This window comes from Pelodiscus sinensis, chromosome 26, assembly GCF_052426305.1.
Source record: "Pelodiscus sinensis isolate ZL-2025 chromosome 26, ASM5242630v1, whole genome shotgun sequence".
Lineage (NCBI taxonomy): Eukaryota > Metazoa > Chordata > Testudines > Trionychidae > Pelodiscus > Pelodiscus sinensis.
In genome coordinates this window covers 8,615,378-8,642,890 of record NC_143077.1, presented here as the reverse complement: position 1 = coordinate 8,642,890, position 27,513 = coordinate 8,615,378, and the positions used below count along the sequence as shown (strand labels likewise).

Genomic DNA, 27,513 nt, shown 5'->3' with positions numbered 1-27,513 from the left:
CAATAGCTGCCTGCAAACCGGATAACATTTATTTGTTTTCTGTATTTACTGCAGACATTTCAAAACAAGCATTATTTATACAAATCAGCTTGCATACAGACTCATCTCATTTCCTCTCCGTCCTACTTGACTGGGCACGTTTTTAAACAGCCCAAGGCAGAACACTGTTTTCTAACAGAGGTTCTATCATTTGTCCAGTCTCCTAATGGAGGAGCCCTTCCTTAACAGAAGTGAATTCTCGACTGAAACCATTCTTCTGTCCACTTTTACACCGTCCCAACCAGGTGCACAGGTTGAAAGCAATCAGTGTTGTATCCAGTTCCCACCAGTCAATCAGATTTTTGTCACTGATGTTACGGGGACCAAGATTTGGGCCTTAGGTACCACTAGGCTTTATTACATTCTCTTCTCTCTGGTTTACTAGTGACCTTGCCACATGCACCACATGAGCAGAAGGTACAAGCACACCACCGATTCGGCACTGGGAGGAGAGAGTCATCAGAGCATTCTGTAAGGTCACAGTCTGCTGCATGAGGCAATGGAAAGTTTAGGGAGTCAGGTACAGGTGTAAATGCAGACAATCCAGATGACAAAAGAATTGCAAGATGGATATGGAGCAACCCAGGTTCTTCCTGAAGGTTAGATGGAGAACATGCGAATGGAAGGCTGTGCAATCTGGAAGCAGATGACAAGAAGCTGGTTCCTGAATTTAGACTCCACTTGAAGCTTGGACAAGTTGAGACACAGAATGAGCCACTGACAGGAGGAGAGACCTCAGTGAGCAGAAATCTCATTTAAAAAAAACAGATCTTGCCTCTGGGCTTTGGTGGCATAACAAAGTTCGCCACCCGAAGCTCCCTGTGCAATCAGTTTCCAGCTAAATGTTAACAGAAAAACAAGGTCCAACTCTCACTTCTACCATGTGACACCTGACAGCCAGTGCCACCATGGGGTGGCCAGGTTACAGATGATCCTTTCGCTGTGGATCTGATCCGTGAAGTAGAGGTTGCCACTTGCTTTAACTTGGCACAAGACGCCACTTCTGTGGCTCAAAGTCGTTGGCAGTAGAGTTCATGCAAGCTATCTGCCAGCACCTGTGTCTCTTGGAAAGCTTCGCAGCTCTGCTCCCAGCATGGGGGTACCTGCTCCTCCCCATAATAAGCTCCTGCAATGGCTCCCGCCATGGTAGCTATGGTATCTGTGTCTCCTCCCAGCGAAATACAGTAGATGATGACCCTCTGTAGATTGTTGTAGTGATCAGGAATATCTGGGTCCGATTTCATGGAGCGCAAGAAGGAGTAAATCGCAGTGGGGACAGACTGCAGAGCAGCAATGCCATTGCCTGTTAATGAAACCAACCACATTGAGTAACAAAGCTATTTCTAACCTTCCACAACAGAATCCCTTTCCTTTAGTTCATGAGCTTGTCTTATTACCAATTTCAAACTTTAGTATGGCTGGTTCAAGCCAGGTGAAGTGTGGGTAGATGTTTCTTTCCATCCCATGCTCTCTGCTGATCTCTTGATCAGCACACCACTACTGTCCCAGGTAGGGGAACATGTCTATGCACAGTCCCAGCCTGTAACATCCCTGCGTTCCCAGGTCATTAAGATGAGATCTTAGAAAATTAGGAATTATTATTCAAAGTATTTCTCTCAGCGAGACAGCCGGTCATCCACCATGGCTGCCCTAAACGAGGGAATCACTGCAGAGGGGTTCTCACACATACTCTTCCCACAGGGATTGCAACACATCCAACCCACGGTGGCCTTGGAAGCAAGAGGCAGAATCCAGGAAAGAAAGCACTAACCACCAGACCCTTAGCTAGCCCTGCCCCAGGGCTCTCCCTGAATACCTGTAGGAAGAAAGGTGCTTACCTAACTCAAACAATACGTCGGACTTTGGAACGGTGCTAAGCTCCAAAAATTCCTTTATCTTCTTAAGACGCCTTGAAAACGGCAATTCCTGTAACCCCATCCTGGAGATAAGACACAGGAATGTAACAAATGCCCCACTCCAGTGACTTCTCCCTTCCTGCCACCAAGGAGCAATGTGCACGAGTGGAGCTAATACAACCCAGCCTATGAAGAGGTGTCCCAACAGAGCAGGAAAAGGACCCTTTAAGGGCTATGAATATGAGGCGGAATCTTCCCACATTTCCAGGTGTTTGAATCATGGTCTTGTCTATTGAGACTGCCTGTGCACATGGGGAGAACGAGCAAAAACCTCAAAGCAAAGCTATTCTGAGAGCACATCCAACTGAAATGAATAAATGAGGCTTGCCCAGAGGACGAGGAGGAAAGGACCCATCTTACCTGTCTGCAGCAAGTCACCCCTCTCAGAAAGGTCAGATATAGAGAGGAAGAACCAAAGTTTTTCAAACAAATTACAGAACAGGGAGAAGCTAGACTGAGCAGCACGCAGCCAGCAGCGCAATCTCCCAACTGGTCAGACAGCTCTTATGAACCACACACACACACTCTTCCACTCCATAAAGGGACTGACGTGGACTGAGAGGAGAGGCAGAGGGAACGGGACCTGGAAGAATTCCTGGCCCAAGGACATTCATACCAGGACAGACTGGGAGATATGCTCATGGTAGCTGAGTGTGCAACAAGAAAGGCTCTTTCAGCTGCTTCTGGAACAATGCAACCCCCCCATCACAGGAACGGCCCTGAGCCATAAAAGCCCTGCAGCTAAAAATCAACACACAGTCTAACAACTTGAAGGAATATCTCATTGCCTGTGTCTGGAGTAGCATTGTGAGAGCACAGAACAAAATCTATGAGGACTTAGGTAGACAGCTGTACGGAGTCCAGAGAAAGACACTGCTGTGAACTAGGGATGTTAAATATCAGTTAATTGAATAGTCATGTAATCTCATGAATTCTTATCAGTTAGTCAACTATTCTATAGTCACTGGGGGCACTGCTCCAGTCCTGAGAAGCCCCTTGCTACCCCACGCTGCTGCTTCTGTATCAGAGGCAGCAGTGCGAGGTGGTAGGCGGGAGCTGGTCCGCAAAGGAAGCCAGTTTAAAAAACAGCTCCTCTTGCAGACTAGCTGCCTGTTGCCCTGTGCTGCTCCCTCTGATAACAGGCAGCAGTGCAGGGTGGCAGCAGCCCTTGTCTGGAGGGTGGCTCTCAGCTCCCAGACCCAGTGTGAGCTGGAACTGAGCAGGGCTGCCTGCTCGCTCAGCTCCTAATACACTTTAAATGCAAAGCCACAGTGGGGGTAGTCCTGGACCCAGAGTGAGCCAGTCTGCTGGCCAGTCTGCTAAAATATTTAGAGGTGAGGAGGGAAAGGAGGGAAGAATGCGTGCAGTCTTGTTTAATCAGTTAATCGACTACACTATTACATCCCTACTGTGAACTAAACCCAACTCCATATGGAAGTCACAATGCAATGAGGAGAGGAGCTGACTTTCTGAGCCCTACTTACGCTCGGGCATCAGCCAAAGATTTATCATCTGCCTCCACATCTTCCATGTGGCCGATCAGCTGCTCCAGGAAGGTCTCCCCATTGAGCTCTCCCTGCAGGGCGAGGTGCACTGCCAGAGCCTGCAGGATGGCTCCGTTGTAGCCCAGCGAGTTGGCATGGGTCAGCTCAGCACTGAGCTTTGCAAACTGCAGATTGAACAAAAATACCATTAGGAAACCCAAATGAAAGAGTCACCAAACCCCACCCTGTCAACAGAGATCGGAAAGTCCCGGTGCCTGAGCAAACCCCATGCAATGCACCTTCTTCACATCCTGAACGTCAGGGTAAATCAGTGAAATGCTTGCTACCCTCATGGCGCCACCGTTCCCATAGGAGCCTTTCCCATTGAACTGCTCTCGGGCAGGCTCAAAGACATCACTGCATTTGGGGCTCAGAAGTTTCTTGAACACTTTGACAACTGCCATCCCGTAGCCCCGATCTGGGTCCTTCTTATGTTCCTCTGCAAATCTGCCAAAGGCAAAACAGCAGCAGTTACACAGGAATTAGTAAAACCACAATGCAAAGGGGCAGTTTCAATTAACATGTGATCTGATCCTAAACACTTTTTTGAAAGTGTCTATAAAAAATTATTATTATTTGTATCAAAGGATGGGGTGGAGGAAGGGAACAGAGATTGGACCAGATGGTTGCACTGACTTTATCAGTTTGTGGTTTAAGTTCTCAACTTTTGGATTGTTTTAAGATGTACTTAAAAGATCATTGGAAACATTTTATTGGTTATTGGCCACTGCTCAGCAGAAATATTGTTTGTTCAAATCCACAGGAGACAGTTTTCAAACAATTAAACCTTTGCACCTCAGTGCTTTGAAACCCAAACGATTCAGCACTAAGGATCTGAAAGGGAAACTGACTATAAAACAAACTGACTTTGTGGATTTTTATTGCCCAAAGCTAAGGGAAGCATAAAAAAGGAAACCGCTTACCAAGCAATAAGTAAACTAACAGGGAATAATTGTGAAGTGTTTTTAACAAAAAAAGTAGACAATCTTGTTTGCTAAAAATGCAAGTGTTCCTTTGACAGTGCCCCCCTCTTTAGTTTCAACCTCAGATTTGAGAGGCCACTCAAATGACACTAAAGTCAATGAGAATCTCAGAGAGGACAAACCAAACTGCAGCATTGGGGCCACTCTCCAAGTAATTACATGGCTACTTCAGACAGGATTTAGGAGAGTCCCCTACACTTTCCTGGACTCAAGAGGCACAGCGCCAAGTGGCTAGTTAGCTTTCACTCCTTGCCACTTGTGAAAAGCAAGAAATCTCCCTGCTCTGATGACTGCAGCTCCTTACCTCCTGGCCATATCAACTTCATCAAACTCTCCCTTGGCTAAGAGGGACCGCGCCACACACCTCGCCATGGCTGTGTCATCTGTGTAACAGAGCGTTTCTGAAAAACAAGGCAAAAGGATGGGATGATCATCCAAACACCAAAAGATCCCACTGCCTTCTTGGTCCAATCATTTCGATACAGCCAGGGGACTTCTCTGAGAATCTGGAGTTTAAAAGAGTTTGCTTCGTTTCCAATCATTCCAATCTCTTAGCACCATGTCTAAGATTGGTCACTGACTAGAGCTTCATGCAATGCAGAGACACCTGCCTTCAGCAATACTATGAGATGGTGTTGTCAGTAAGCACAACAAGACCAGTGATCTGGGATTAATATTAAAGCAGTACAGACAATGTGAAATCTAATGATTCCAAATGAATGAATTCAAATTCATTTCAGATGCCACACCTGCACCGAAGGCCCCCTGCCAGCACTGATCAGGGTGGTTCTAAAGTGGCTTCCCCCCCCTTCCCTCATCCTACTTCTACATGAAAGCCGTTAGCTTTGGGCAGACTAGACTTGGTGATTCACACCCGGGGGGGGGGGGGGGGGGCAGGTCAGAGTGTGCACGAGAGAGGTGGCTAGGAGTTTGTGCGCCCGGGGGGAGGGCAGCGTGAGTGGAGAAGGCTGGGGGTTCACAACCCCTGGGGCCAAATGGAGTGTGTGGGGGGCATCATCCACCCTTCTAGCAGGACAATGGGGGGGGAGGAGAAAATGCCTGGGGATTCCCACCCCCAGAACAGAACAGAGTGCATGGGAGGGTAGCTGTGTGGGTAGGCTCCCGCAGGCAAGATGAGGTGCGGGGGGAGAAAAGCTGGGGCTTCAAGCCACTGGGGCCAGGCAGGATGCTAAGGTGGTGGTGGTGGTGAAGCACACAAGGGGGGGAAGCTGGGGGTTCAGACCCCAAGGCAGGATGACGTGCATGGGGGGGCGGGTTGAGGCCTCTGGAGCTCGGCGGGGTGTGGTCGGGAGGCAGCTGGGGATTCAGGACCAACACAGGACGGGGTGCACAGGAGGGGTGTGTGGTTCAGGCCCCAGGGCAGGATGGGGGCAGTTCAGGCCCCAGAGCAAGATTGGGTGCACAGGGGGGATTAGGCCCCAGTACAAGATGGGAGGGAGCGGGGAGGAGGAGCAGTCCAGGGCAGGATGGAGTGTGCGGGAGGGGGATTTGGTTCAGGCCCTAGGGCAGGAAGGGGGAAGTGTGGGGAGGGTAGTTCAGGCCCCAAGGCAGGATGGGGAGAGCAGGGGGGCAGTTCGGGCCTCAGGTCAGGAAGGGGGGGGGGGTTCGGGCCCCAGGGCAGGATGAAGGAGCCGGGGGGGTGCTCGGGCGCCAGGGCAGGATGGCGGGGAACAGGGGGGCCGGTTCGGGCCCCAGGGCTGGGTGGGGGAGGGGCGGTTCAGAGTCCCAGGGCTGGGGGGGGTTCGGGCCCCAGGGCAGGGTGGAGGGGGGCGGGGGGTGCAGTTCGGGTCCCAGGGCTGGGTGGGGGAGGGGCGGTTCAGGGTCCCAGGATGGGGGAGGTAGTTCGGGTCCCAGGGCGGGGGGGGGGCGGTTCGGTCCCCGGGGCGGGGGGGGGGGCAGGGGAGGCAGTTCGGGTCCCAGGGCGGGGGGGTTCAGGGCCCCAGGGTGGGGTGGAGGGGCGGTTCGGGTCCCAGGGCGGGGGGGGGGGGGAGAGGCGGTTCAGGTCCCAGGGCGGGGGGCGGTTCGGGCCCCAGGGCGGGGGGGCGGGGCGGTCCGGGTCCCAGGGCGGGGGGGGGGTTCAGGGCCCCAGGGCAGGGTGGGGGGGCGGGGGGCAGTTCGGGTCCCAGGGCGGGGGGGGGGTTCAGGGCCCCAGGGCAGGGTGGGGGGGCGGGGGGGGCAGTTCGGGTCCCAGGTCGGGGGGGGTCGGGCCCCAGGGCGGGGGAGGGGCGGTTCGGACCCCAGGGCGGGGGGGTTCAGGGCCCCAGGGCAGGGCGAGGGGGGTCGGGTCCCAGGGCGGGGGGGGGGTTCAGGGCCCCAGGGCGGGGGGGGCGGTTCGGACCCCAGGGCGGGGGGGGCGGTTCGGACCCCAGGGCGGGGGGGGGGTTCAGGGCCCCAGGGCGGGGGGGGGGGCGGTTCGGGCCCCAGGGCGGGGGGGTTCAGGGCCCCAGGGCGGGGGGGGCGGTTCGGACCCCAGGGCGGGGGGGTTCAGGGCCCCAGGGCAGGGCGGGGGGTCGGGTCCCAGGGCAGGGGGGCGGGGGGGCAGTTCGGGCCCCAGGGCGGGGGGGGGTTCAGGGCCCCAGGGCAGGGCGGGGGGGTCGGGTCCCAGGGCGGGGGGGGGTTCAGGGCCCCAGGGCAGGGTGGGGGGGCGGGGGGGGGCAGTTCGGGCCCCAGGGCGGGGGGGGTCGGGCCCCAGGGCGGGGGGGGCGGTTCGGGCCCCAGGACGGGGGGGTTCAGGGCCCCACCTCCGCCCGCCGGCTCCAGGCCGCGCACGTGGCGCAGCACCTCGGGCAGCCGCACCGCGTCCCGGCCTTCGAAGGCGGCGCCCAGGCAGTCCCCGAGCAGCGCCCCGGCCAGGCAGCCCCGGAACCGGCCGCGGGCCGGCGGGAGCCGCGCGGGGACCCGGCCCACGGAGCAGCCCGCCAGCGCCGCCGCCATCTTCTTCCGGCAGGGCAGGGGGCGGGGCCTCGAGGAAGGGCGGAGCTCCCAGCAGGGCGGGGCCAAAGCCTGTGGAGGGAGGGGGCGGGGCCCCAGAGAAGGGGCGGGGCCGGGGCCATCTCTCAAGGAGGCGGCTGGAACCTAGGGGAGTGTGGGGGGAGGGGGTGTCACCCCAGCAGGCGCATGGGCGCACTCACTGCCCCTTCTCCCCCCCCGGCCAATGACATTAGAGCCTGGGGGGGGGGGCGTTGCTCCTTGGCCCCTGGGAGGCGCCTCTGCCCTTTTTCTCTCCCTACCGAGGTGGATCCGCAGCGCAGGAATTCACATTCGTGCAATTTCAATTCGCATTAGGCTTGAGCGGGGAGCGCGGGATCGGCTCATTCAGCTCAGACCGGTTGTTTCAGGCGGCCGCCTGTCTCCCGCCCCCAGCAGTACGTTAGTTTATAGCTGGGTCCAGGAGTTAAAAGGCTGCAATTACGCAAGTCCGAAGCCTGCTCCACAGCCGGTGTCTAGGCACCAGCGCAGCTAGAGCAGTGCAAATGCTTAATCTCAATAAGCACAGTAGAAGTGCGCTAGAAATGTAGCCCTGTTAGTTTAGTGATCTGAGGAAGTGGGTCTGGCCCACGAAAGCTCATCAGCTAATAAACCATCTTGTGAGTCTTTAAAATGCTACATAGGCCTGTATTTTGTCACAGTAGAAGGGACTGTTACAGTACATAGCTATACTGTTACCCTAGGGATTGGCACAGCCTTGTCACGGTGGCTAGACAATCCAGCATAGGCAGGACTTTTTAAAAATCAATGCTTAGGCTCCAGAGCAGAAGGCAACCCCTATTTTAAAAAAAAAAATCACAGGCTGGTGGATATACTATGAACCTGCCCAAGTGGATCCCCAGTTGGCAGACATGAAGATGGGGGTTTCCCCCGGAATTCCACTCCTGCAAACTCACCTTGAGATCAGGAAATCTAGCAGCTTTCTTTTCTACAGGGACCACTACTGTAGCACCAGAAACATAACACTGGTGGATGAAGAGTGAGTCAGACACAGACAGACAGGCTAGACCCTGAGCCCAATTTCACCCGCATAACAAGTTTTCAATGGCGAACGCCTGGAGTAGCGACTTTTGTCTTCGAGGGTGTAAAAAAGATCTAGCACATAGCAAGCACTATTGGGACACAGCGACTACACAATTAACTCTTAGTTCGCACATTTATTGCCACAAGAGCCAGAATGGACTCCAGCTCCCTGTCTTGTAGCTGGGGTGGTTCCGCAAAGCGAGAAGGAGAAAAAAAACACAAAAACCCACAACTTTATTTGAAACGCGAAAGCAGGCAGATCTGACTGTCTGCACGGGGGGGAAGACCTGGAGAGGCCCCAGTGTGGCACAGCTCCTTCCGAGAGCGCAACCCGGCCCTTTAAAGGACTTAAAACACACTCGAGACTGAGCCCACATGGATTCAATCACCGTAAAACGCTTCCAATGCGGTCAGATGACAAGTGCTGGTGGGGACAGACTTTATTGTTTATAATGCTCCTTGAAGTGCAAGAAGCTATAAAAATCCTGCAAGGGGACAGACAGTTATAAAACAACTTCGGGGGCAGGAGAATAACATTGATCTAACACAACACAGATGTCGGCTTCCCTTGCTACGGAACTGACTCACTAGGAGTTTTATCTTCGGCGCGGCTCTGCTGCCCAGAGGCTTACGCTAGCTCCAGCTGCCTGCTCTTCAGGGGCGAGAGGGTCCGGTTAGTGGTGCGGTTGAAGGTGTCAATCTCCGGCACAAATTTCTCCGCGGGGACTGTGAGTTTTCTCCTGCTGTCCATGCACTTGTTGTCCAGCAGCAGGGAGTTGGCTTTGTAGCTCATATCAGTTTGGATGCGGTACAGGTGTTTGTAGAGAGCGTCTAGGGCATCCCTGAGCAAAGCAAAAGGTGCCACGGTACTTGTCTGCTGGCATTTCACCTGACAAACAGCCAGCTTCCTGCTCTGCCCCCACGACAGTAAAGCAGCGCCGCTTTTGCCTTTGCATTCAAGCTAACGCACACTGGAGTGACAGAGGGAGCTCCCGACACGCTGTGTTTTATGGCTCAGGCCTCTTAATAGCAAGCCCACATGCTGCTACTGGAATGCAGAACGCAAGCGCCGCGGCAATGGGACTCCAACCCAAATCCCAGGCAGTGGTTCCATTTCCCCAGTTGTTTGTCCAGTTCCGCCCCCCGCCGCCAATTCTATAAATGTAGTTCAACCACAGCCCGGTTTTGCCAATCCTGGCCTGCAGCGCCCCCTGCTGTCTAATCCACAGCTCCCCACCCACCTCCCGCCATGCACCTTGCAGCGTCCCCTGCTGTCTAATCCACAGCTCCCCACCCACCTCCCGCCATGCACCTTGCAGCGCCCCCTGCTGTGTAATCCACAGCTCCCCACCCACCTCCCGCCATGCACCTGCAGCGCCCCCTGCTGTCTAATCCACAGCTCCCCACCCACCTCCCGCCATGCACCTTGCAGTGCCCCCTGCTGTGTAATCCACAGCTCCCCACCCACCTCCCGCCATGCACCTTGCAGCGCCCCCTGCTGTCTAATCCACAGCTCCCCACCCACCTCCCGCCATGCACCTGCAGCGCCCCCTGATGTCTAATCTACAGTCACCTCTCACCGTACACCTGCAGCGCCCCCTGCTGTCTAATCCACAGCTCTCCACCCACCTCTCACCATACACCTGCAGCGCCCCCTGCTGTCTAATCCATAGCTCCCCACCCACCTCTCACCATACACCTGCAGCGCCCCCTGCTGTCTAATCCAGAGCTCCCCACCCACCTCTCACCATACACCTGCAGCGCCCCCCGCTGTCTAATCCACAGCTCCCCACCCACCTCCCGCCATGAACCTGCAGCACCCCCGCTGTGTAATCCACAGCTCCCCACCCACCTCCCGCCATGAACCTGCAGCGCCCCCGCTGTGTAATCCACAGCTCCCCACCCACCTCTCACCATACACCGTTCCTGATCTGCAGCGCCCCCTGCAGTCTAATCTACAGCTCCCTACCCATCTCCCGCCATGCACGTTTCTGACCTTCAGTGCCCTCAGCACCGAAGGGTACAAAGCACCTTCTGGTGCTTGTTAACATTATTAAATGTTATTAAATGCCTTGGAACCTAACTCCCAAACCACTAGGAACGTACTGTGACTGTGCAAGTTTCTGCTTCAGGGCAGCGATGGTGCCTTCCAGCTGGTGGACCTCGTCAGTTAACCCATACTGCACCTAGGAGTCAGGGACAGGCCATAAGAGCTGACACCGGGGTTTGCTAGTTACTATGATTCCTCCAATTCCCCCTATAGCCCAGCTCCTGCACCCCTTTGTTTCTATGCTTTAACTCACAGCATGGTGGATCCCCCTTTTTTATTCCTCTTTCAATCTCCATTCAGTTCACACCTAAATGTATTTTGGAGCCCAGAGAAATGCTTTGGTTTTGAGATGTAATAGTGTAGTCGATTAACCAATTAACCGATAAGCAAAAGCTTATAGGTTAATGCTATAGACTACATGCCTTTCCCCCCACCCCTTGCCAGTAAATTTTTTTAGCAGGCTGGCCTGCAGCCCAGCTCAGTCCTGGCTTGTGCCAGGTCCAGGACCTACCCTCACTGCGACTCTACATTTAAAGTGTATTAGGAGTCATATGGGCAGACTGCCTGGCTCAGTTCTGTCCTGCACCAGGTCCAGGAGCTCAGCCCCCCCTTTCCTCACCTGGGACAGGAGCTTCTGCCACCCTATGCTGCTGCCTCTGTATCAGAGGCAGCAGCGTGGGGCAACAGGCAGCTGGTCTGCGAGGGGAGCTGTTTTTTCAACTGGCTCCCCTTGTGTACCAGTTCCTGCCTAGCACCGTGCACTGCTGCCTCGGATGGCAAGGGGCTCCTTTGGACTATAGAATAGTCCAGTAACCAATACAAAATCATGAGGTTAATCGACTATTTGATTAACCAATATTTAACATCCCTACTTTGATTGCACTATCTAGGGTTCCACCCTCAACTTCAAATCCCTCATGGACAATGGGGGTACCAGGCTCGTATCCACCCCTCCTCACATACAAATGTCCAGCCTACAGGCTCATCTGTACCTGATCCCGGCACAGCTCCATGTTGGGGCGGTACGTCCGGGTCTCCAGGCGAGTGTGCGCGAGTTTCAGATCCCACATCTTCTTCCTGAGATCTTCCTCCAGGCGTCGGATATCCTCTTCCATCTCAGCAATTTCCTCTAAGGTCTGAGGATTAACACATAGAGCCCAAGGGATGGATACCATCCTGCCCTTGCAGGTATCCAGGTTAGTAAGGGGGCACTCAAAGACTGGCTTGCGGGGCTCCAGAAATTCCCATCAGCTCTAGATAGGGAACCAGCTATATTCAAGCCAGTTTCAGCCCCTCTGAGGTTTTACCAGGCCTGGAGTGGTTTTTAAACCACTGGTGTTGGCCACTGTCGGTAGACAGGATACTGGGCTAGAAGGACCTTTGGTCTGACCCAGTACGGCCGTTCTTATGTTCTTACTAAGGGGCTTCCACTCAAATGGATGAAAAACAGTTTGCTAAATTTATGTGGACTAGGCATCATTGCTTAAAAATCCAGTTTCCACACCAGTCTGGCAAGGCATGCTGCAGCTGTCTCAGGACCACTGTGGCTGGGTTATAAGGATGAAACATAAGGGCCCAAGTTGACTTTTCAGCTTGCAGATTCCACCAAGCAATTGTGTTGTGGACTGAGAACCACTGAATTATTCACTCACACCACTGACTGAACGGGCTTCCTATGGGAGCATTTCAGGAAAGATGTGGAGAAATTGGAGAAAGTCCAGAAAAGAGCAACAAAAATGATTAAAGGTCTAGAAAACATGACCTATCAGGGAAGACTGAAAGAACTGGGTTTGTTTAGTTTAGAAAAGAGAAGTCAGAGGGTACATGGTAGCAGCTTTCACATACCTAAAAGGGTGTAACAAGGAGGAGGGAGGAAAATTTTTCTCCTTAATGTCTGATGATAGGACAAGAAGCAATGGGCTTAAATTGCATCAAGGGAGGTTTAGGTTGGACATTAGGAAAAACTTCCTAATTGTCAGGGTGGTTAAACATTGGAATAAATTGCCTAGAGAGGGTGTGGAATCTCCATCATTGGAGATATTTAAGAGCAGGCTGAATAGACATCTATCAGGGATGGTCTAGATGGTGCTTGGTCCTGCCGTGAGGGCAGGGGACTAGACTTGATTTCTTGAGGTCCCTTCCAGTTCTAGTGTTCTATGATTTTTCAATCGGTGTTGAGCAGGGCTGGATTCAAAGCAGTTCTCTGCTCATCCCTCTGTGATACCTCTAATTACATTTCTCTTCCTTCACAGAATCAACTGGAAAAAGCAGAATTTCCCTTTGTATTTGAGTAGCAGGGATAAAACTCAAGAAGTGGGGTCAGCCAAGTCGATTTGTTTGTGGTGTCAAACTAGCCGCTTCACATCAACTGATCAGCTGACCTGAGCATTGCAAGGAGGCCATGGCTGGGATACCATGAGCTCATACAACTGATGCCTCCTGTCCACACCCTGATGCATTTTACAAGGGCCGGTTGTACCAGGCAATCGCCACACCTGAGACGAAGGCATTAGCTTGGGTTCAGCTGACCCCGTGTGGGCGAGAATGGTTTCTCCCTGGGAGGAACAACAGCATGTGTTGCAGCTGTATCTGATCAGCCAGGCATACTGACCCCCTCTGAATGGTACACAAGCTGCTTCTGGTACCAGTGCTGGGTGTTGGGGGATAGAGGCTTAGCAATCCCACGAGGCAGTGGGAGAGCCAAGGTAGGTCGAGATGCCCCAGGGGGTGGATGTGCCAAGAGGTTTCAGACAGAAATGCCTCTTGCGCGGGGATGTGCTGACCCGCAGCGAGGAATCGTTTCATGTCCCCCTTGCCAGAGATACGCTCTGACGCTAGAATCGCACTGCAGGGCGCTGGAAGGTGAAGGAAACAAGCCCGAAATTTACGTTCTTCTCCTGCCACTTCAGCTCGTCATAAGCTTTTTCAAACTCCCGGATCCTCTTCCGTAAGGCGAACTCGGTGGCCACTCGCTGAGCTTCCAGCTCGTTGTTTGTCTAGAGGGACAACAGGTTACGGCCGTGGAGATGTCTCTGCAGCACTGTTAAAGCAATTACCCTGCTCCCTCTGGAACATACCCCTCTCGCTTTCAGGGCCCTGCATGATCTCACCTGTCGCCTGCCCATTCCTGTGCTCCTCTCCAGTCTCCTCGTGCCCTTCATCACCCCCCTGGCATGCACTGCTCTTTATTATTTGTACGGTCACAACTCCCAGGAGTCCGGTCAAGGCCAGGACCCCACTGCACTAGGTGCTGTACAGAGAACCAACAGAGCCTCTGCCCCCAAAGAACTTACAGCATCATGTCAATATAAAGACACAGGGCAGATACATAGACAGGCAGATGGGGAGTAAAAGGAAACAACTCTCAGCAGCTGGGTCCTGGTCAATAGCCCTCTCTATGCCTGAAACACCTGGCACATCTCCCAATGTTTCAACAAACATCCCTCTTCTCTTCCAAAACTCCTTGTGTCTACACTGGCCACTTATTCCGGAAAATCAGCCGCTTTTCCGGAATAATTTGCCAGCTGTCTACACTGGCCCCTTGAATTTCCGGAAAAGCACTGACAATCTACTGTAAGAAATCAGCCGCTTTTCCAGAAATACTATGCTGCTCCCGTTCGGGCAAAAGTCCTTTTTCCGGAAAACTGTTCCAGAAAAGGGCCAGTATAGACAGCACAGAAGTGTTTTCCGCAAAAAAGCCCCGATTGCGAAAATGACGATCGGGGCTTTTTTGTGGAAAAGCGCGTCTACATTGGCATGGATGCTTTTCCAGAAAAGTGCTTTTCCGGAAAAGCATCCTGCCAATGTAGACGCGCTTTTTCCGGAAATACTTATAACAGAAAACTGTTCCGTTTTAAGCATTTCCGGAAAGTCATGCCAGTGTAGAGTAGCCCTTCTGCCCAGACCCTTCCTACACGGCTCTGTGGGCCCCGTCTGGTTTGTGTCCGAGTCAAGCTCTCTGGGACAAGGCCCATGCCCGGTGAGATCTGTGGGGAGCTGTGATAATCTAGCGAGACACACTTGTTTTTTGTTTTAATCGCTATCCAGGAAACCAGCAGTCCTCCAACCACCAAAGAAAACATCCCTTCCCCTGAACCAGAAGCAACACCACATCACAGGACCAACCCAGTTTTGGCGGAGCTCTTCAGATGGGAGCTGTCGGGCTAATTTTGATTTGGCTTCTTCAAACCTTCCCTCCCCCAAAAGCACCATCTAACCTGCTGCCTATTTCGAAGCTGGGAAGCAGGCTGCACTGGTCCAGCCTTCTCTACCGGGGAACACGTCACCTGGCTTAACATCCTTTAACTGCACCCGCGGCTTCTGCATTTACCTGGGCAATGGTGAGCGCGATGGCTTCCCGCAGCTCCGTGGAGGCTTTCATTTCTGCCTCCGCTCGGTCCTTGTTGTACTGGCTGTACTGGTCCCACTGCTGTGGCGTGGTCGATCTAGAATGCCAAGTGCGCACAACGGGACAGACGGTTCAGACCCACCCCTTGGGGAACAGGCAAAGTGTCTGCAAAAGAGGAACCTCCCCATGCGAAGGTAGGAAAAACTTCCTAAAGCTGCAAAGAGACTCAGATTTCGAGACCAGAGGGGACCACTCTGATCACTGTATCCAACCTGCTGCATAACAGACCAGGGAATCCTTTTGAGATATCCAAACATTGAATGCACCCACCCTCTTGGGTGAATTGTTACCCTCCCTGTGAAACTAGCATGGTCCAGTGGTCACAACAGAGGACAGGGAGGCAGGTTCTCACCCCAAGTTTGTCACTCACTTGCCGGGACATTTTGGGCAACTCACTTCCCCCTCTGTGCCTCAGTTTCCCGTTCTATAAAATGGGGGTGCTGTTAAGTTGCATCACAAGGATTGTTCTGAGGTTCACGTGTGCTTTGAAACACTCAGACGGAGGGAGAGTGCTCAGGAAGGACCAGTGGTTACTGGTAACAACAATCACTGGAAGTACGGAGAAAGGCTTTCTTCCCCGAGGACTGCATCTGATCTCACTCCCTGCCAGCAGCAGAGCCGGTCAGACAGCCCTGAATCCGGCTCTTGGTGTTTTAAACTCTAGGCCAGTCGATCAAGTCATTTCCGCAAAGCACCAGAAACTCAGCTCATGGTGGCAAGAGTCCCACGTCTTTCCAGCGTCAGCATGAAGGTTAAAGCAGCCAAGGTTTGGCCAGGAGGGGCCTGGTTTTTCCCTTACCCGACTGGGACCCGGGTTGGATTGACCTTGAACGAGATGTTGGGTGAGTTGACGTTGAGGGAGGAGCAGACCCGGTCTATCTCCAGGGCTTCCATTTTACCCCGGTGATCGAAGTTGAGCTGCTGACGGGCTTCCTGCAAGAGGCTGCCAAAGGAAAGGGCAGGACAAGCTGCATTGGTCACGGTTTGGCTGGAAAAGGTGGCACTGGAACCACGGGCAGTGGGTGTGAGAGGCAGGGGGAGGCATTGCATTCCCAAACTGCCAGGCGTGGCCCCGCCCACTTTTCACCCCCTGCTTCATTGTGCCTCCTGGGCTGCCACCAGGCTTCAGCCACACTGAGGCTGGGGACCACGTGCCCCCCGCCCTCCCCATGCTCCAGGGCTGGAGAGGCTCATGCAGGGGGTGCTGGAGACCTGCCCCTACAGTGGAAGGTGGCTTGAGGTGAGAGGGGAAGAGCTGGAGCTCTGCCCCAAGGGGGGGGAGGGTAACGGGGTTGGCTCCTGCAAGGGGTGAAGCCTCAGGTAGAAGAGGCGGGGCTGAAGAGTTGCCTCCCCCCAGCCCTAGCTTCACCCACCGCCCATGACTGGAAGAGTCAGTGACAACACATCTCCTTGGCAGACAGATCATGCAGCACATGGTGAACAAACCGGAGTCAGACCTGGGCTGCCAGACTGGTTCACTCAGAGGACACGGCGACTTGTCCATCCGAGGTGACAGAGAGAGTCAGACCAGCCAGCCAACTGGCCTAAACTCAGTTCACATTTCCCGAGCTTTCTGGGGACCTCTGTGGGCTAGAGACCTGACTGGGCTTTTTAAAATAAACAAACAAACAAACAATGAGATTCTATAGCACCAGGCTGGCCCCGTTTGAGCCTCCACGGTGATTATTTGGTGGCTCAGCTATAGCTGCTCCTTGAACCCTCCGCCCGAGCAGGCCTGAAGTGCAGTGACCCAGAAGGGCGGAGCGCCCAGAAAGCTGGGCACAGCAGGGTCGTGTTTGGAAAGCAGCATGTGCTTCGGGGCATGAGTTGCCTTGGAGGGGCCGGGATGTTCAGGGTCCCACCCGGGGATCCAGAGCTACTGGGGCAAAAGTTCAGGCCTACCTATTCGCTGCCATTATTCCAGCAGTATGTCCACCGTTTGTTCTTAACGGGTCCACTCCGGCCAGGGCTGCTACTGGGTGTCCCCTTGAGATGCTGACACCACGTTTAACAGCCAAGGCTCTGCTCAGACGCTGGCCAGCCTGGAGGCACGTCCAGCCCAGAGCCCCGCGGAGAGAGACGTGTACGATTTGGAATCCACCGGCGCGGTGGGACCCAGCCCGAGCTCTGCGGCTCGACTCACCAGAGCTGCTCGAAGGCCTCGCTCACTTTCTGCTGCAGGTCTCTCTTGGCTCCATCGATCACCTCCACCTCCTTGTGCAGCTCGTCCTCCACCGGGTCCTTCACCACGTCAATGGCTCGGCGGCTCTCCCGAAGCGTCAAGCACTCGATGGCCACATCCAAGGGCAAGTTCTTGGCCTGCAGTGCACGTTCTGCGGCCTCCTTCATCTGCGGGGGGAGAAGGCAGCGTGGGTGAGGGGTGCCGCCCTTCCTCTGGGGGGAAGGTGCGCGGCAGTTCCCATGGCGATTGCCCAGCACCATGCATGCAGATAAAAACACGGATCCACCCACATCCACTGGAAACAACGTGCATCCCATCTGCAATCTGCTCCCCGCCTTTTTATGGGCACCCACGTCCACACCTGCACCTCAACAGCAGCAAGCGGTCTCGCAGTGCTCCTTCAGGAGGAGCAGGTGCAGGTGGGTCCTCGGGGTGCTTGTCCGGCTCTGTCCTGTGCTTACTGGGGAGCGTGGCCAGGGCATGGGTGCTTGTCCCATCCCCACTAGGAGTGCCAGGTGGGGTGGGCGGGGAGTGGGACCAACACCCCAACCACACTCCTCCGCAGGATCGCCCCGACCTCGCTTCCTGGTGGTCGCTGGGCAGGGCGGAGTGGGACAAGCACCTGTGTAGAGCCCTCTTGGTAGTGTCCGCATGCGCTCCCATAGCCGCAAAAATGAATCCTGGACATTCCCATCCACACCCACCGGCACGGAGCTGGTAGCTGCCGGCTTGCAGGGCTCTACCCAGTCCCTCCTCCTTGCTACGGCTGGAAGCAGCTTTTAAGCCTTGTCGCGAGTGGTGCACGGCTGCCATCTACTGGGCGCAAGGTGCCCGAGCTGACGGCCTCTGTCTATAGGCCGGGCGGGCAACCTGCAGCCTGAGGGCTGGATGTAGCCCACTGGGGTTCTAAAGGGAGGCCCGCGAGACATTTTGTTCAGGGTTGCGTTTGCGCGGGGTTGCCAGATTCTGCCAGTTTCCAGTGTGTCATTGTTTCCTATCAGTATTATGAAAGCAAGGGAGGGAGGGGCGGGCCGACGGCGCACACCACGCTGACTGGGAGAGCCGGGCGCTCCCTCTGCATCCAGTCAAAGCGCTGCCACGGATCAGTCGGCCCAGCCTGCACATTCCAGACAGGCAAGCGCAGGGAGCAAGGCTACCCTCTCCCGGGACAGCGTCTTGGTTACAACAACCTTGCCATCGCTGATATGAAGAGGGCCGTTAGTCTATGTGGCCCATCACTGGTCTATAAGGCCCGCAGTGCAGAGGCGACGTGCTAATGCTGTTAGCCCCTCAGCTCACACTCAGCTCTCCCATGATTTTTGGAGCAAAAGGAGCTTAGGGGCTTCTCCCCCTTGGCGACCCTAAAGTCCGACAGGACCAAAAATACTTTCCCATTTCCAGTTGATCCCAGCCCTTGCAATATCCCTTTCTCTGACGACCTCATCTTTGCAAATATTCTGCCCCGCTCCCAGCTACAGCAGCTCCATCCCTATCGTACATATCAGAAAACCCAGGTTCAAGAGAATGTGCGACTTGCTGGTGGCCCTGCAGTGAGTCCCTGGCAAGGCCTTGGGGAAATGCACAAAACAGATTTAGCCTTCGGTGAAGCTAAGTGAGGAGACGCAAACTCTTCATTCTAACTTAAGAAAAGACGTGACTTGAATTTTTCCTGCCTAATTTTTCCTGTTGAGCTCCCAATAAATGTTTTTTTTAAATCCTCTCATTATTTCTTAAAGTTTTTAAAAGTTTAGCATTTCATGAATTGCTTTGTTCTCCCTGCAGATATTTTTCTAAGAAGGGAGACTATATGAAACACTCAGCGCAATGCAATGCCTCAATTCAGCCAGGGACAGAAGAAACGGGGTTTGTTTTACTGAACACAATTTAAGGCCATGACTCTCAGCTGAACTCAGCGTCTCTGATCCTAAGCCCTACACAGGAGTCTGCCCAGGTCTGGCTCATGGATGAAAAGCATAGTTGAGTTGAAGCCACCTGCTTCCCCAGCGTACTTTGATTAAGGCATCGATTTCGGTGTCTGTGTCGGTGAGGCATTTGTCCAAGGTCTCCTTCCATCGGTTCACGCTGTCGATGCGCTCGGCGAGTCGCGTTCGGTTGTCATGCTCGTCCCAATGCGTCTAGAATGAAAAGAGACCCCAATTCAATCCATTCCTGGTCGCTGAAATTGTGAAGACTTAGGATCATTTCACCGGCCTAGACAGTGCCTTGCATGTGAAGGACTAGCATTGCTTCTGGTAGTCCGGTGTGTTGCCCCTGCTTTGTACTAATGGAAATAACCACACAAGGTACAGGCCACTAAAGCATCAAACCCAGAGTCTCCATGAACACTGGCACACCCACAAATCCGCACGGCTGTGTGATTTTCTCTCTTGTAAACAGCTTTCTAAATTGCACAGAACTAAACACCCCGCCCCTTTTCCGAGCCCCCCCCCTTCACTCCAGCCCGCTGTCCCACCCCTTCTCCATCACTCTCCCTCACTTCCACTAGGTGGGGGCAGAGGGTTGGGGCATGGGAGTGGGCTCAGGGCTGGGACAAGGGGTTGAGGTGGACATGGGTTTAAGGGCCTGGGAGGGCAGTGTTTACCTCAGATGGCTCCTGGCAGGGATGTTAAAATGCATTTATGTAGAGGTGTAAGTGCTGACATTTTTCACATGGTAGGCGGAGGAGATGGCTCTCACAGGAGCTGGTATATGTGCAAAGCTGGTTACCCACAGCTCCCACCTTTCCGCTGCTGCTACCTCTGCATCAGAGGCAGCACCGAGGTGGGGGGGGAGGGCGGTTCCGTGAGGAGTTTGAAATCTGGCTCCCACCTCTCCCCCACTACAGAGGCAGCAGCAGGGGTGGGAGGGAGGGAGCTGTGCATAACCATGTGCATTAACCAATGGAACCACACAGATACACATTCACGTTCCTAAGCAGAACAGCACGGGTAGTGCAGACTTCCACCTGCCCTGGGTCCTCACCGCTCCTGGAAGCAGCCAGCATGTCCCTGCGACCTTTAGGCAGAGGGATCAGAGGGCTCTATGTTTGCAGCCAGAGAGAGCTGTGGAGTTGGCGCTGGAGGTGAGGGCAGCACACAGAGCTTAGGGGACACAGGGACCCAGCAGCCAATTCTGGGAGCTACACAGATCCAGAGCAATGAGGGAATCTGCTTTAGCCCTGCTGCACCAACCAGATGTTTAACAGCCCCTGATCTAGATCATCCCTGGCAGATGTCTGTCTCACCTGCTCTGAAATATTTCCAGTGATGGACATTCCACAACCCCCCTAATCAATTGATTCTAGTGTTTCTCCACCCTGACAACTAGGAAGTTTTTCCTAATGTCCAACCTAAGTGCAGAGAGATCTGTTGCGAAGGCTGCATCACAGCAGCTGTACCACTTGGGATGACAGGCTGCAAATTCCCAGTCTGCTTGGAAATTGAGGAGACAGCTGACTATAGGCGCAGGAACTGTCTGCAATTGCTGCTGTGTCCAGAGAGCTGTTTCCAGCTTCTCTATAAAAGGGCATGTGTTCCGTCAAACCTCATGCTGAAACAGAGGTCACGGCAGCAAAATGGAGAAATCTGCAGGAAGGACACCTACAGGTTTACTGGTGAATAGCTTTTGCATAAAAGTTATTGCTAAATTATTCCACATGCCCCATTTACAATGAGAGGTTGAATGTGTAGTAAAGGGTTGTTTTGTTTACCATGAAACTCTCTCTCTGTGCAGCTGACTAGGAACTGCTAACACCTTGTAATGGGGCTAGGCCCTAAGGCCAAAAGGGCCATAGAGCAGACCTCCAAGTGGCTAGAGTCACTAGGAGGAACCCAGCCAATCAGGGGCCACGAGGGACTATATAGGAAGCTGCAGGACTAGAGGAAGATAGTTGCAGTCCAGACCTGGAAAAGAGAAGGCCAAGGCTGACTGTCTGGCAGAGCCAAGGACCGCTCAGAATGGGGAGCTGTTTAGAACATTGTCTCCAGGAGGAGAAGCCCAGGAGGCACCACTGTCATAGGGGAAAAGACTGAACTCAGAGACACACTCTACACAGGGCACCGGGATGGGCCCGTTAGAGGTGTACCCCGGAAGGAGGTTGTGATTGCACAGTGTGACTTGGCTAGAGGGCTGAGTAGCCACAAGGCTTTTAAGACTGACAGAATGCAGGAACCCACACTCGGACAAAGGGGGGCGCTTGTGTGAGGGGAGTGCTGACCCAGCTACACACCTGCATTCAGAGATCCATGTATTGTAGCTCTGAAGTTTAAGGCAGCGTTAATACCTTTATGCACAGGACAGGGAGAAACTGACCTGTGTATCCGCGAAAGGGGGGGAGGGCATTCAGTGCAGGAAAAGGAAAGTGTAACAGCTATCATATGATCTCTGCACCCCTCCGGCCTATTACACACGTACCGCTCTCTATAAATAACCCCCAATGTCAGTTACCTGGCTGCATCCAATGGGGCCTATATTCAGGCAGTGAGCTTCTGCCTTGTACCAGGAGGGCCAACTGTGGTCAGTGAATTGGATGGTTTTCGTTATGGAGGTTCCCAGCAGAGAAGGGGGATCAAGCCATAACCCGGCGCCCTGGCCTAGCGAAAGGGTTTTGTGAGTGGTGCCAGTAGGTCTCCACTCCCAATGACAAGGTAGGCCCAGCAGCAATGGGAGGTCTTACAGAGGAAGGCCCGACGGTCCCTTTGTGATCCCTGAGTCCTGCCCCTCCACAGACCCAAGAGCTTCCCCCCAACAATTTCTGCATCAAGTCTGCAACTTCTGCTTGACCCAGAGCAGAGCTTTCCGAAAGTCACCCAGATGTGCAGAATCAGATTCCAAGGCCAGAAGGGACCACTGTGATCCTTCAGCATGGCCTCCTCTACGACACAGGCCAGAGGAAGCTCCCAACATGTTTCCTTTTGAACGAGATCGTCTGGGTTGTTTTTTTTTAATCCAGTCTGATTTAAAAATGACCAGTGATGGAGAATCAACCCCAGCCCTTTGTTAAGTCTTCCCAGTGGTGCATTAGACTCACTGTTAGAAACATGCCCCTTACTTCCATTCTGGATTTCTCCAGCTTCAACGTCCAGCTGTTGGATCCTTCCAGTCTGAAGAATCCATTAGCAAATATTTGCTCCCCAGGAACAAAATGTAAAGGCCGAAAGCGATGGAGAATCCACCAACTCCCGAGGTAAATTGTTCCAGTCGTTAGTGAGGGAGGACGGATTGGATAGTCCTTTTTGGCTTTAAAAATGGAACACACTGGCTACTAAGATCTAAATAGATAAATCACAGCAAATAACTTAGGGTACATCTACACTAGCAAGCTCACAGCAGTACCAATGCAGCTGTACTTGCATCCACAGGAGCGAGGGAGAGAAACTCTCCTTCCAGCATAGCACTGTCTACACTACAGGATGAACCTCTCTAGTCCAGCATCCTCGGGACTTGACCCATTCTAAACCAGAGAATTTTCCATACTGTCTGGAAGCATTACCAACATGTCTGCCGCTTCCTGGGCTCTTAGAAGACATTTAGGGGTGAACTAGAGCTAAATCACAGCACAGAACAGAGCCAGAATCGGTGGCTGCAAACAAATTTTATGGACATTTGGTTAACTAAAATCATACCGGACCAGAGAGAGAATGTTTCCGGACCAGAGAGTGCTGGACTAGAGCAATTCAACCTGTACCACTTATGCTGGTGAAACTTGTGTCACTCAGAGATGTGGGGTTTGTTCACATCCCTAAGGGTGTGTCTAGACTACAGAGTTTTGTCGACAAAACTATACCTGCGTCTACACTACCGCTGAGTTCTGTCGACATAACGTCGACAGAACTCAGCAGTTTTGTCAATGCTGGTAAACCTCATTTTACGAGGTATAACGCCTTCTGTCGACAGAGTTCTGTCAACAGAAGGTGTTATTTCATGTAGGGTTGTGTCTAGACTACAGGGTTTTGTCGACAAAGCAGCTTGCTTTGTCGACAGAACTGAATGTAGTCTAGACGCTCTTTGTCGACAGAAGCTTTGTTGACAGTATCTGTCGACAAAAATTCTGTCGACAAAACCCTGTAGTCTAGACGTACCCCAAGTGACACATTTTGCCCACATAAACACTGGTGTAGGAGTGGCCTAGCCCACAAAGTCAGACTGGCATTCTCACAGATGTATTCAAACTCTGACAATTTCACACAAGTTTTGTTCACCCTGCACCTTGCTATTCATAGTCCAAAAGTACAGCTGAGCAACAGAGCTTGGATTAGTCACATCTGTCTCTGTTTCATGACTGGATGAAAGTTGCTGTTCTAATCAGAATTCAGGTGTGAACGTGCACAGATGTGAAATTAAAAAAAAAAAAAAAACCCTTTCCAGGGTATTCAATCCAATTTTGTGGGTAAAACTTGAGCTGATGAGGCATTTGTAGAAGGTGAACACAGAATTGGGGAGAGCATGGGCCACATCAACTGAGTTTATATGTTAGAACCAATTTTATTGGAAGATTATTCTCACCCCCAGCATTCACCTGGCCTTGCTAATTTCACACTGAGCAAGCACTTCCTAACAAGCCATCATTACAGCCAAAGGGCTGCTTCAGTCATCTGAAAGTTGACATGGGACACACTTCTTCCCCATTCCAATTCATTCAGCCAGACAGGACTTTAAACACTCCCTTCTCCTGGCCCCAGCCAGCAAACCGCTTTAACAAACAAAAAGGAGCAGCATTGGAAAAAGTTGAGAAGAGGGCAATAAAAATGATTAGGAGTTTGGAACAGATGCCATATGAGGAGGGAATAATAAAATGGGGACTTTTCAGCTTAGGAAAGAGGAATCTAAAAGAGGATACGATTACAACAAAGGTCCATAAAATCATGATTTGTGTGGAGAAAGTAAATAAGAGTTATGTACTCCTTCCCATAATACAAGAACTAGAGAGGGCACCAAATGTAATGAATAGATAAGTTTAAAACAAACAAAAGGAAGTACTTCACATGATGCAGTGTCAACCTGTGGAACTCCTTGCCAGAGGATGCTGGGAAGGCCAAGACTATTCGAGTTAAAATAAAAACTAGATAAACTCATGGAGGTTAGGTCTATCAAAGGCTATTAGCCAGGATGGGGAGGAATGGTATCCCTGACCTCTGTTTGTCAGAAGCTGGGAATGGGCAACAAGGGACGGACCATTTGACAATCCCCCTGTTCTGTTCATTCCTCCTGGGGCACCTGGCTTTGGCCACTGTAAAAAGACAGAACACTGGGCTAGATGGACCTTTGGTCTGACCCAGTCTGGCCATTATGTTCTTAAGGAGAGCGAAGCACCTAGGAAGCCCACCTGGTTGTTGGTTTCATTACGGAGAACTCTGGCTTCCTGCCTGATCTGATGGGAAGCAGAACGCTGACGCTCAGCATTGGTAGAGATGAGGTTGGCATTGGTGTGCCAGTCTGGTACTGTAAATCTCTGTCCGGGCTTCACACTTAGCGTGGCCATGTCAGCAGCTCACTTCAGTGGAGAGAGAGAGAGAGGGGAAAAAAACAAGCAATCGACTGACTTCCCTGTCGGCCATGGGAATGCCCCTTGAGGTTGGAAAGCACAGAAAAGGACAGTAAAAGTTTCTCAGCCACCAGCATCCCCTTTTGACAATGTGCCTTCTTGGGAATACCTGATGACCAGGGTCCTACCAAATTCACAGCCATGAAAAATGCATCGTGAAATCGGGTCTTGTGTGCTTTTACCCTCTGTAGCACAGACACCACAGGGCTGGGGGGCTGTAACCAGTCTCTCTCAAATTGGGGGGCTCTGACCCAAAAGGGAGTTGCACAGGTGTCACAAGCATATCTATGGGGTGGCCACCCTTCGATCTGCACTGCCAGGAGAGTCGTGGGTGCTGACCGTGGCTCCAGCTCTGAAGACAGAGGAGCCACTGTAAGGGTGGCAATATCATACCATGCTCTCAGTCGATAGCCGCCTCTCTCTAGCTGCCCAGCTCTGAAAACAGCACCGCTGTCAGGAGCGGCACAGAAGTGAAACACACAGACCCCTCTCTCTCTCACACACACACACACGCGTCAGGACTCCCAAAATTACAACCTTGTGAAATTCCAGATTCAAATACGCTGAAAGCGTGAAATTTACGATTTTTTAAATCCTGTGACGGTGAAATTGCCCAAAATGGATCACTGAGGATGATGCATCTGTCCATCCTTCACCTGCTCGGCTCACTGGGCAACCTCCCCCAACTGCTGATCTTGGGAAAGTCAGCCCCAGCAGTGAATTTCCCTGCCGTATTTCACATGCCCAGGCAAGTGATAGGATGCGTCTCTGCGCATCAAAGTCCGTTCCATTCACGCTTCACCACGCACAGGGCTGGGCTGGTCAGAGACCTGAGGCTGCGCCTATTTTGCAGACGCAGAACAGGATTGTCGCCGTTCTCTTCTACACAGAGGTGCAGCCCCTCCCGCACGATGCTCAGCCTGGATGGGCGCGAAGCCGCTAGGTCACAAAGACGCGAGGGCACCCGATCCATCTGTCAACAGAGCACTGCATGCTTCAGACTGCCCTCTGGAGATAGTAACTCAAAGATTACAGGGAACATGGGCCACTGGGGACCTACTGAGGCTCTGCACTCTGCCACTGGCAGCATGGGCGGCGGCGAGGGGGGTAGGGGAGAATCTCAGACCCGGGGGCTGGATGCCACCCCTGCTTGCCTGGATCTGGCCCCTGAGACTCAGGGCAGCTTCCCTCTTCCCCCGCATTGGGGAGCCCAACTGGTGCTCCAACCCCCCGCTGCCCTACCGCGGGGCTGGAGCACACAAAATCTACTAAGCTAGGAGCCCCGAGGCGAGGGGAATGTGGGGAGTGTCTGTCTCCTCAGGTGGAGATAATGTCAGTGAGGGTTTTTTATTTTCACTAGGGTGCGGCCCCACACTGATTTTTCTGCAGATCAGCGGCCCCCGACCCAAAAAAGGTTTCTCCAGCCCTGGATTAGAGACTGCAACCAAATCCTGCTGGTTTCAACCAAGCAACTTGTTCATTTAACACCAATGGGGCCTTTTGCGCACGTACAAAAAGCAAAGATTTGTAATAAAACCAGTTTGGGTGGGGTTGGTAGGGTATGCAGTTCCTTGAGTGGGGGATGGAAGAAGTCACACGAGGGCCTTGGGACTGCTGGAGAGGTGGGAGGGGTCAAATTATATGGAGAAAATTTGAATAAAAGCCACAGAGAAAGGCAGGAGGAAGAGAAGGTTTCTTACTTTTTCTGGGTTGAGATTAGTGCTACAGACAACAAACACGTCTCCCTCCCTCCCCTTTCTCTCACATACACAGTAACCATGGCAAAAGTACCAGACCTGACACGTCTCAGATGCTCTGCACAAAGCCCAATTCCTGAATCTCCACCCCATCCTGGGCTCCTCACACCCCATCAACTCGGATCAACTTACCACCTTCCTTCCTTGACCCTGGAGTTTCTGCTGGCCAGGGCTGAGGGTGTTTTTTTTTTTTTTTTTTTTTTGTATTAGTGGTTGCTAAGCATGCTTGGGGGGGTTTCCAGGCAACCATCCTCACCAGGAGCCAATCAAGGACCTTCTCCTCTTTGTTTACAGGGAATGGGAGCCATAGCAACCAGGGGATGTAAGAAGAGAAGGGCTTGCCTGCTTTCAGGCCCAACTGTTTGGGCCCGAGATTGCAGGAAAAAGAGAGAAGTGGGATCTGGTGCAACTCAGAGGTTCTGGGTGGGATTGGAGAGGACAACAAGGAGCCAGGGAAGAGGGCAGCATCTGAGAGAGTAGAGAACATGGACACCCATATGCACCAGGGAAACTCACCTCCACTTATACAGGACAAAAAACAAACAAAAAAACCGTAGTGACTTAAAGTGACTACACATAGTCCCCGACTTTAGAACGAGTTACATACCAAACACTTGGTCGTAACTCAATCTGTTCGTAAGTCAGACTCCATTCATTTAAATGTGACCGCGCTGTTCGTAAGTGCAGATCGCTCATTCGTAACTTGGGGACCGGCTGTAATGCGCTTAATGGGAAGTTGGTCGTAAGTCGATGCGTTCGTAGCCCGGGGACCACCTGGTATTTGTGGTGGAGAGGAAGGGAGATTACTCCGTTTGGAGAGCTGATCTTAGGTTCTGATTTTAAGTAATATTTTCAATTGGTGCCAAATGTTGTGTGAAAGTTTAATACAAGACGCTTCTGTCCAGCCCTTTAACCACGTTTTAGGAGCTGATCCAGGAGTAAACAGGGGACAAAAAGGTTTAATTTCTAAAACAGATGCAATTCTAATAGAAAAAAGATCTTAACATCCCAGACCAAAAGACTGGAGAGGGATTTGGACTAAGAAATTGATCTGAATGA

General features: G+C 52.8%; 2 protein-coding genes across 5 annotated transcripts; both read right to left on the bottom strand.

Moving 5' to 3' along the window:
- Nucleotides 1–7: 7 nt before the first annotated feature.
- On the bottom strand, nt 8–7,475 carry ADPRS (ADP-ribosylserine hydrolase). The gene is made up of 6 exons (XM_075909161.2): nt 7,245–7,475; nt 4,787–4,883; nt 3,739–3,946; nt 3,440–3,624; nt 1,878–1,978; nt 8–1,342 (listed from the first exon to the last, which is right to left on the bottom strand). The coding sequence occupies exons 1-6, from the start codon at nt 7,435–7,437 to the stop codon at nt 1,050–1,052; spliced, it is 1,077 nt and encodes a 358-aa protein (XP_075765276.2). The 5' UTR covers nt 7,438–7,475; the 3' UTR covers nt 8–1,049.
- Nucleotides 7,476–8,936: 1,461 nt separating this feature from the next.
- Nucleotides 8,937–26,703, bottom strand: TEKT2 (tektin 2). Of its 4 annotated transcripts, none has more exons than XM_006134270.5 (10): nt 26,587–26,703; nt 24,479–24,646; nt 19,164–19,289; nt 17,116–17,321; nt 15,772–15,915; nt 14,895–15,009; nt 13,453–13,560; nt 11,557–11,700; nt 10,621–10,700; nt 8,937–9,356 (listed from the first exon to the last, which is right to left on the bottom strand). In XM_006134270.5, exons 2-10 carry the CDS (start codon nt 24,632–24,634, stop codon nt 9,143–9,145), a joined length of 1,293 nt encoding a protein of 430 aa, XP_006134332.1. In that variant the 5' UTR covers nt 24,635–24,646; nt 26,587–26,703; the 3' UTR covers nt 8,937–9,142. The 4 variants fall into 4 exon arrangements, with proteins under 4 accessions (XP_006134332.1, XP_025046026.1, XP_025046027.1 ...); XM_025190241.3 differs by lacking the exon at nt 26,587–26,703 and adding an exon at nt 26,494–26,566; XM_025190242.3 differs by lacking the exon at nt 26,587–26,703 and adding an exon at nt 26,398–26,448.
- Between the last annotated feature and the right edge of the window lie 810 nt (nt 26,704–27,513).

Bases quoted from the DNA above. Each gene is read 5' to 3' on its own strand.
- ADPRS (XM_075909161.2), bottom strand. From the start codon at position 7,437: ATGGCGGCGGCGCTGGCGGGCTGCTCCGTGGGCCGGGTCCCCGCGCGG. The intron at 3,947-4,786 runs GTAAGGAGCTGC...TGCCTTTGGCAG, and splicing joins GAAGTTGATATGGCCAGGAG to ATTTGCAGAGGAACATAAGA. The intron at 3,625-3,738 runs GTGCATTGCATG...TTCAATCTGCAG, and splicing joins ACGTTCAGGATGTGAAGAAG to TTTGCAAAGCTCAGTGCTGA.
- TEKT2 (XM_006134270.5), bottom strand. From the start codon at position 24,634: ATGGCCACGCTAAGTGTGAAGCCCGGACAGAGATTTACAGTACCAGAC. The intron at 15,916-17,115 runs GTGAGTCGAGCC...TTCCTTTGGCAG, and splicing joins GAGGCCTTCGAGCAGCTCTG to CCTCTTGCAGGAAGCCCGTC. The intron at 10,701-11,556 runs GTACAGATGAGC...CCTGACTCCTAG, and splicing joins TGGAGCTGTGCCGGGATCAG to GTGCAGTATGGGTTAACTGA.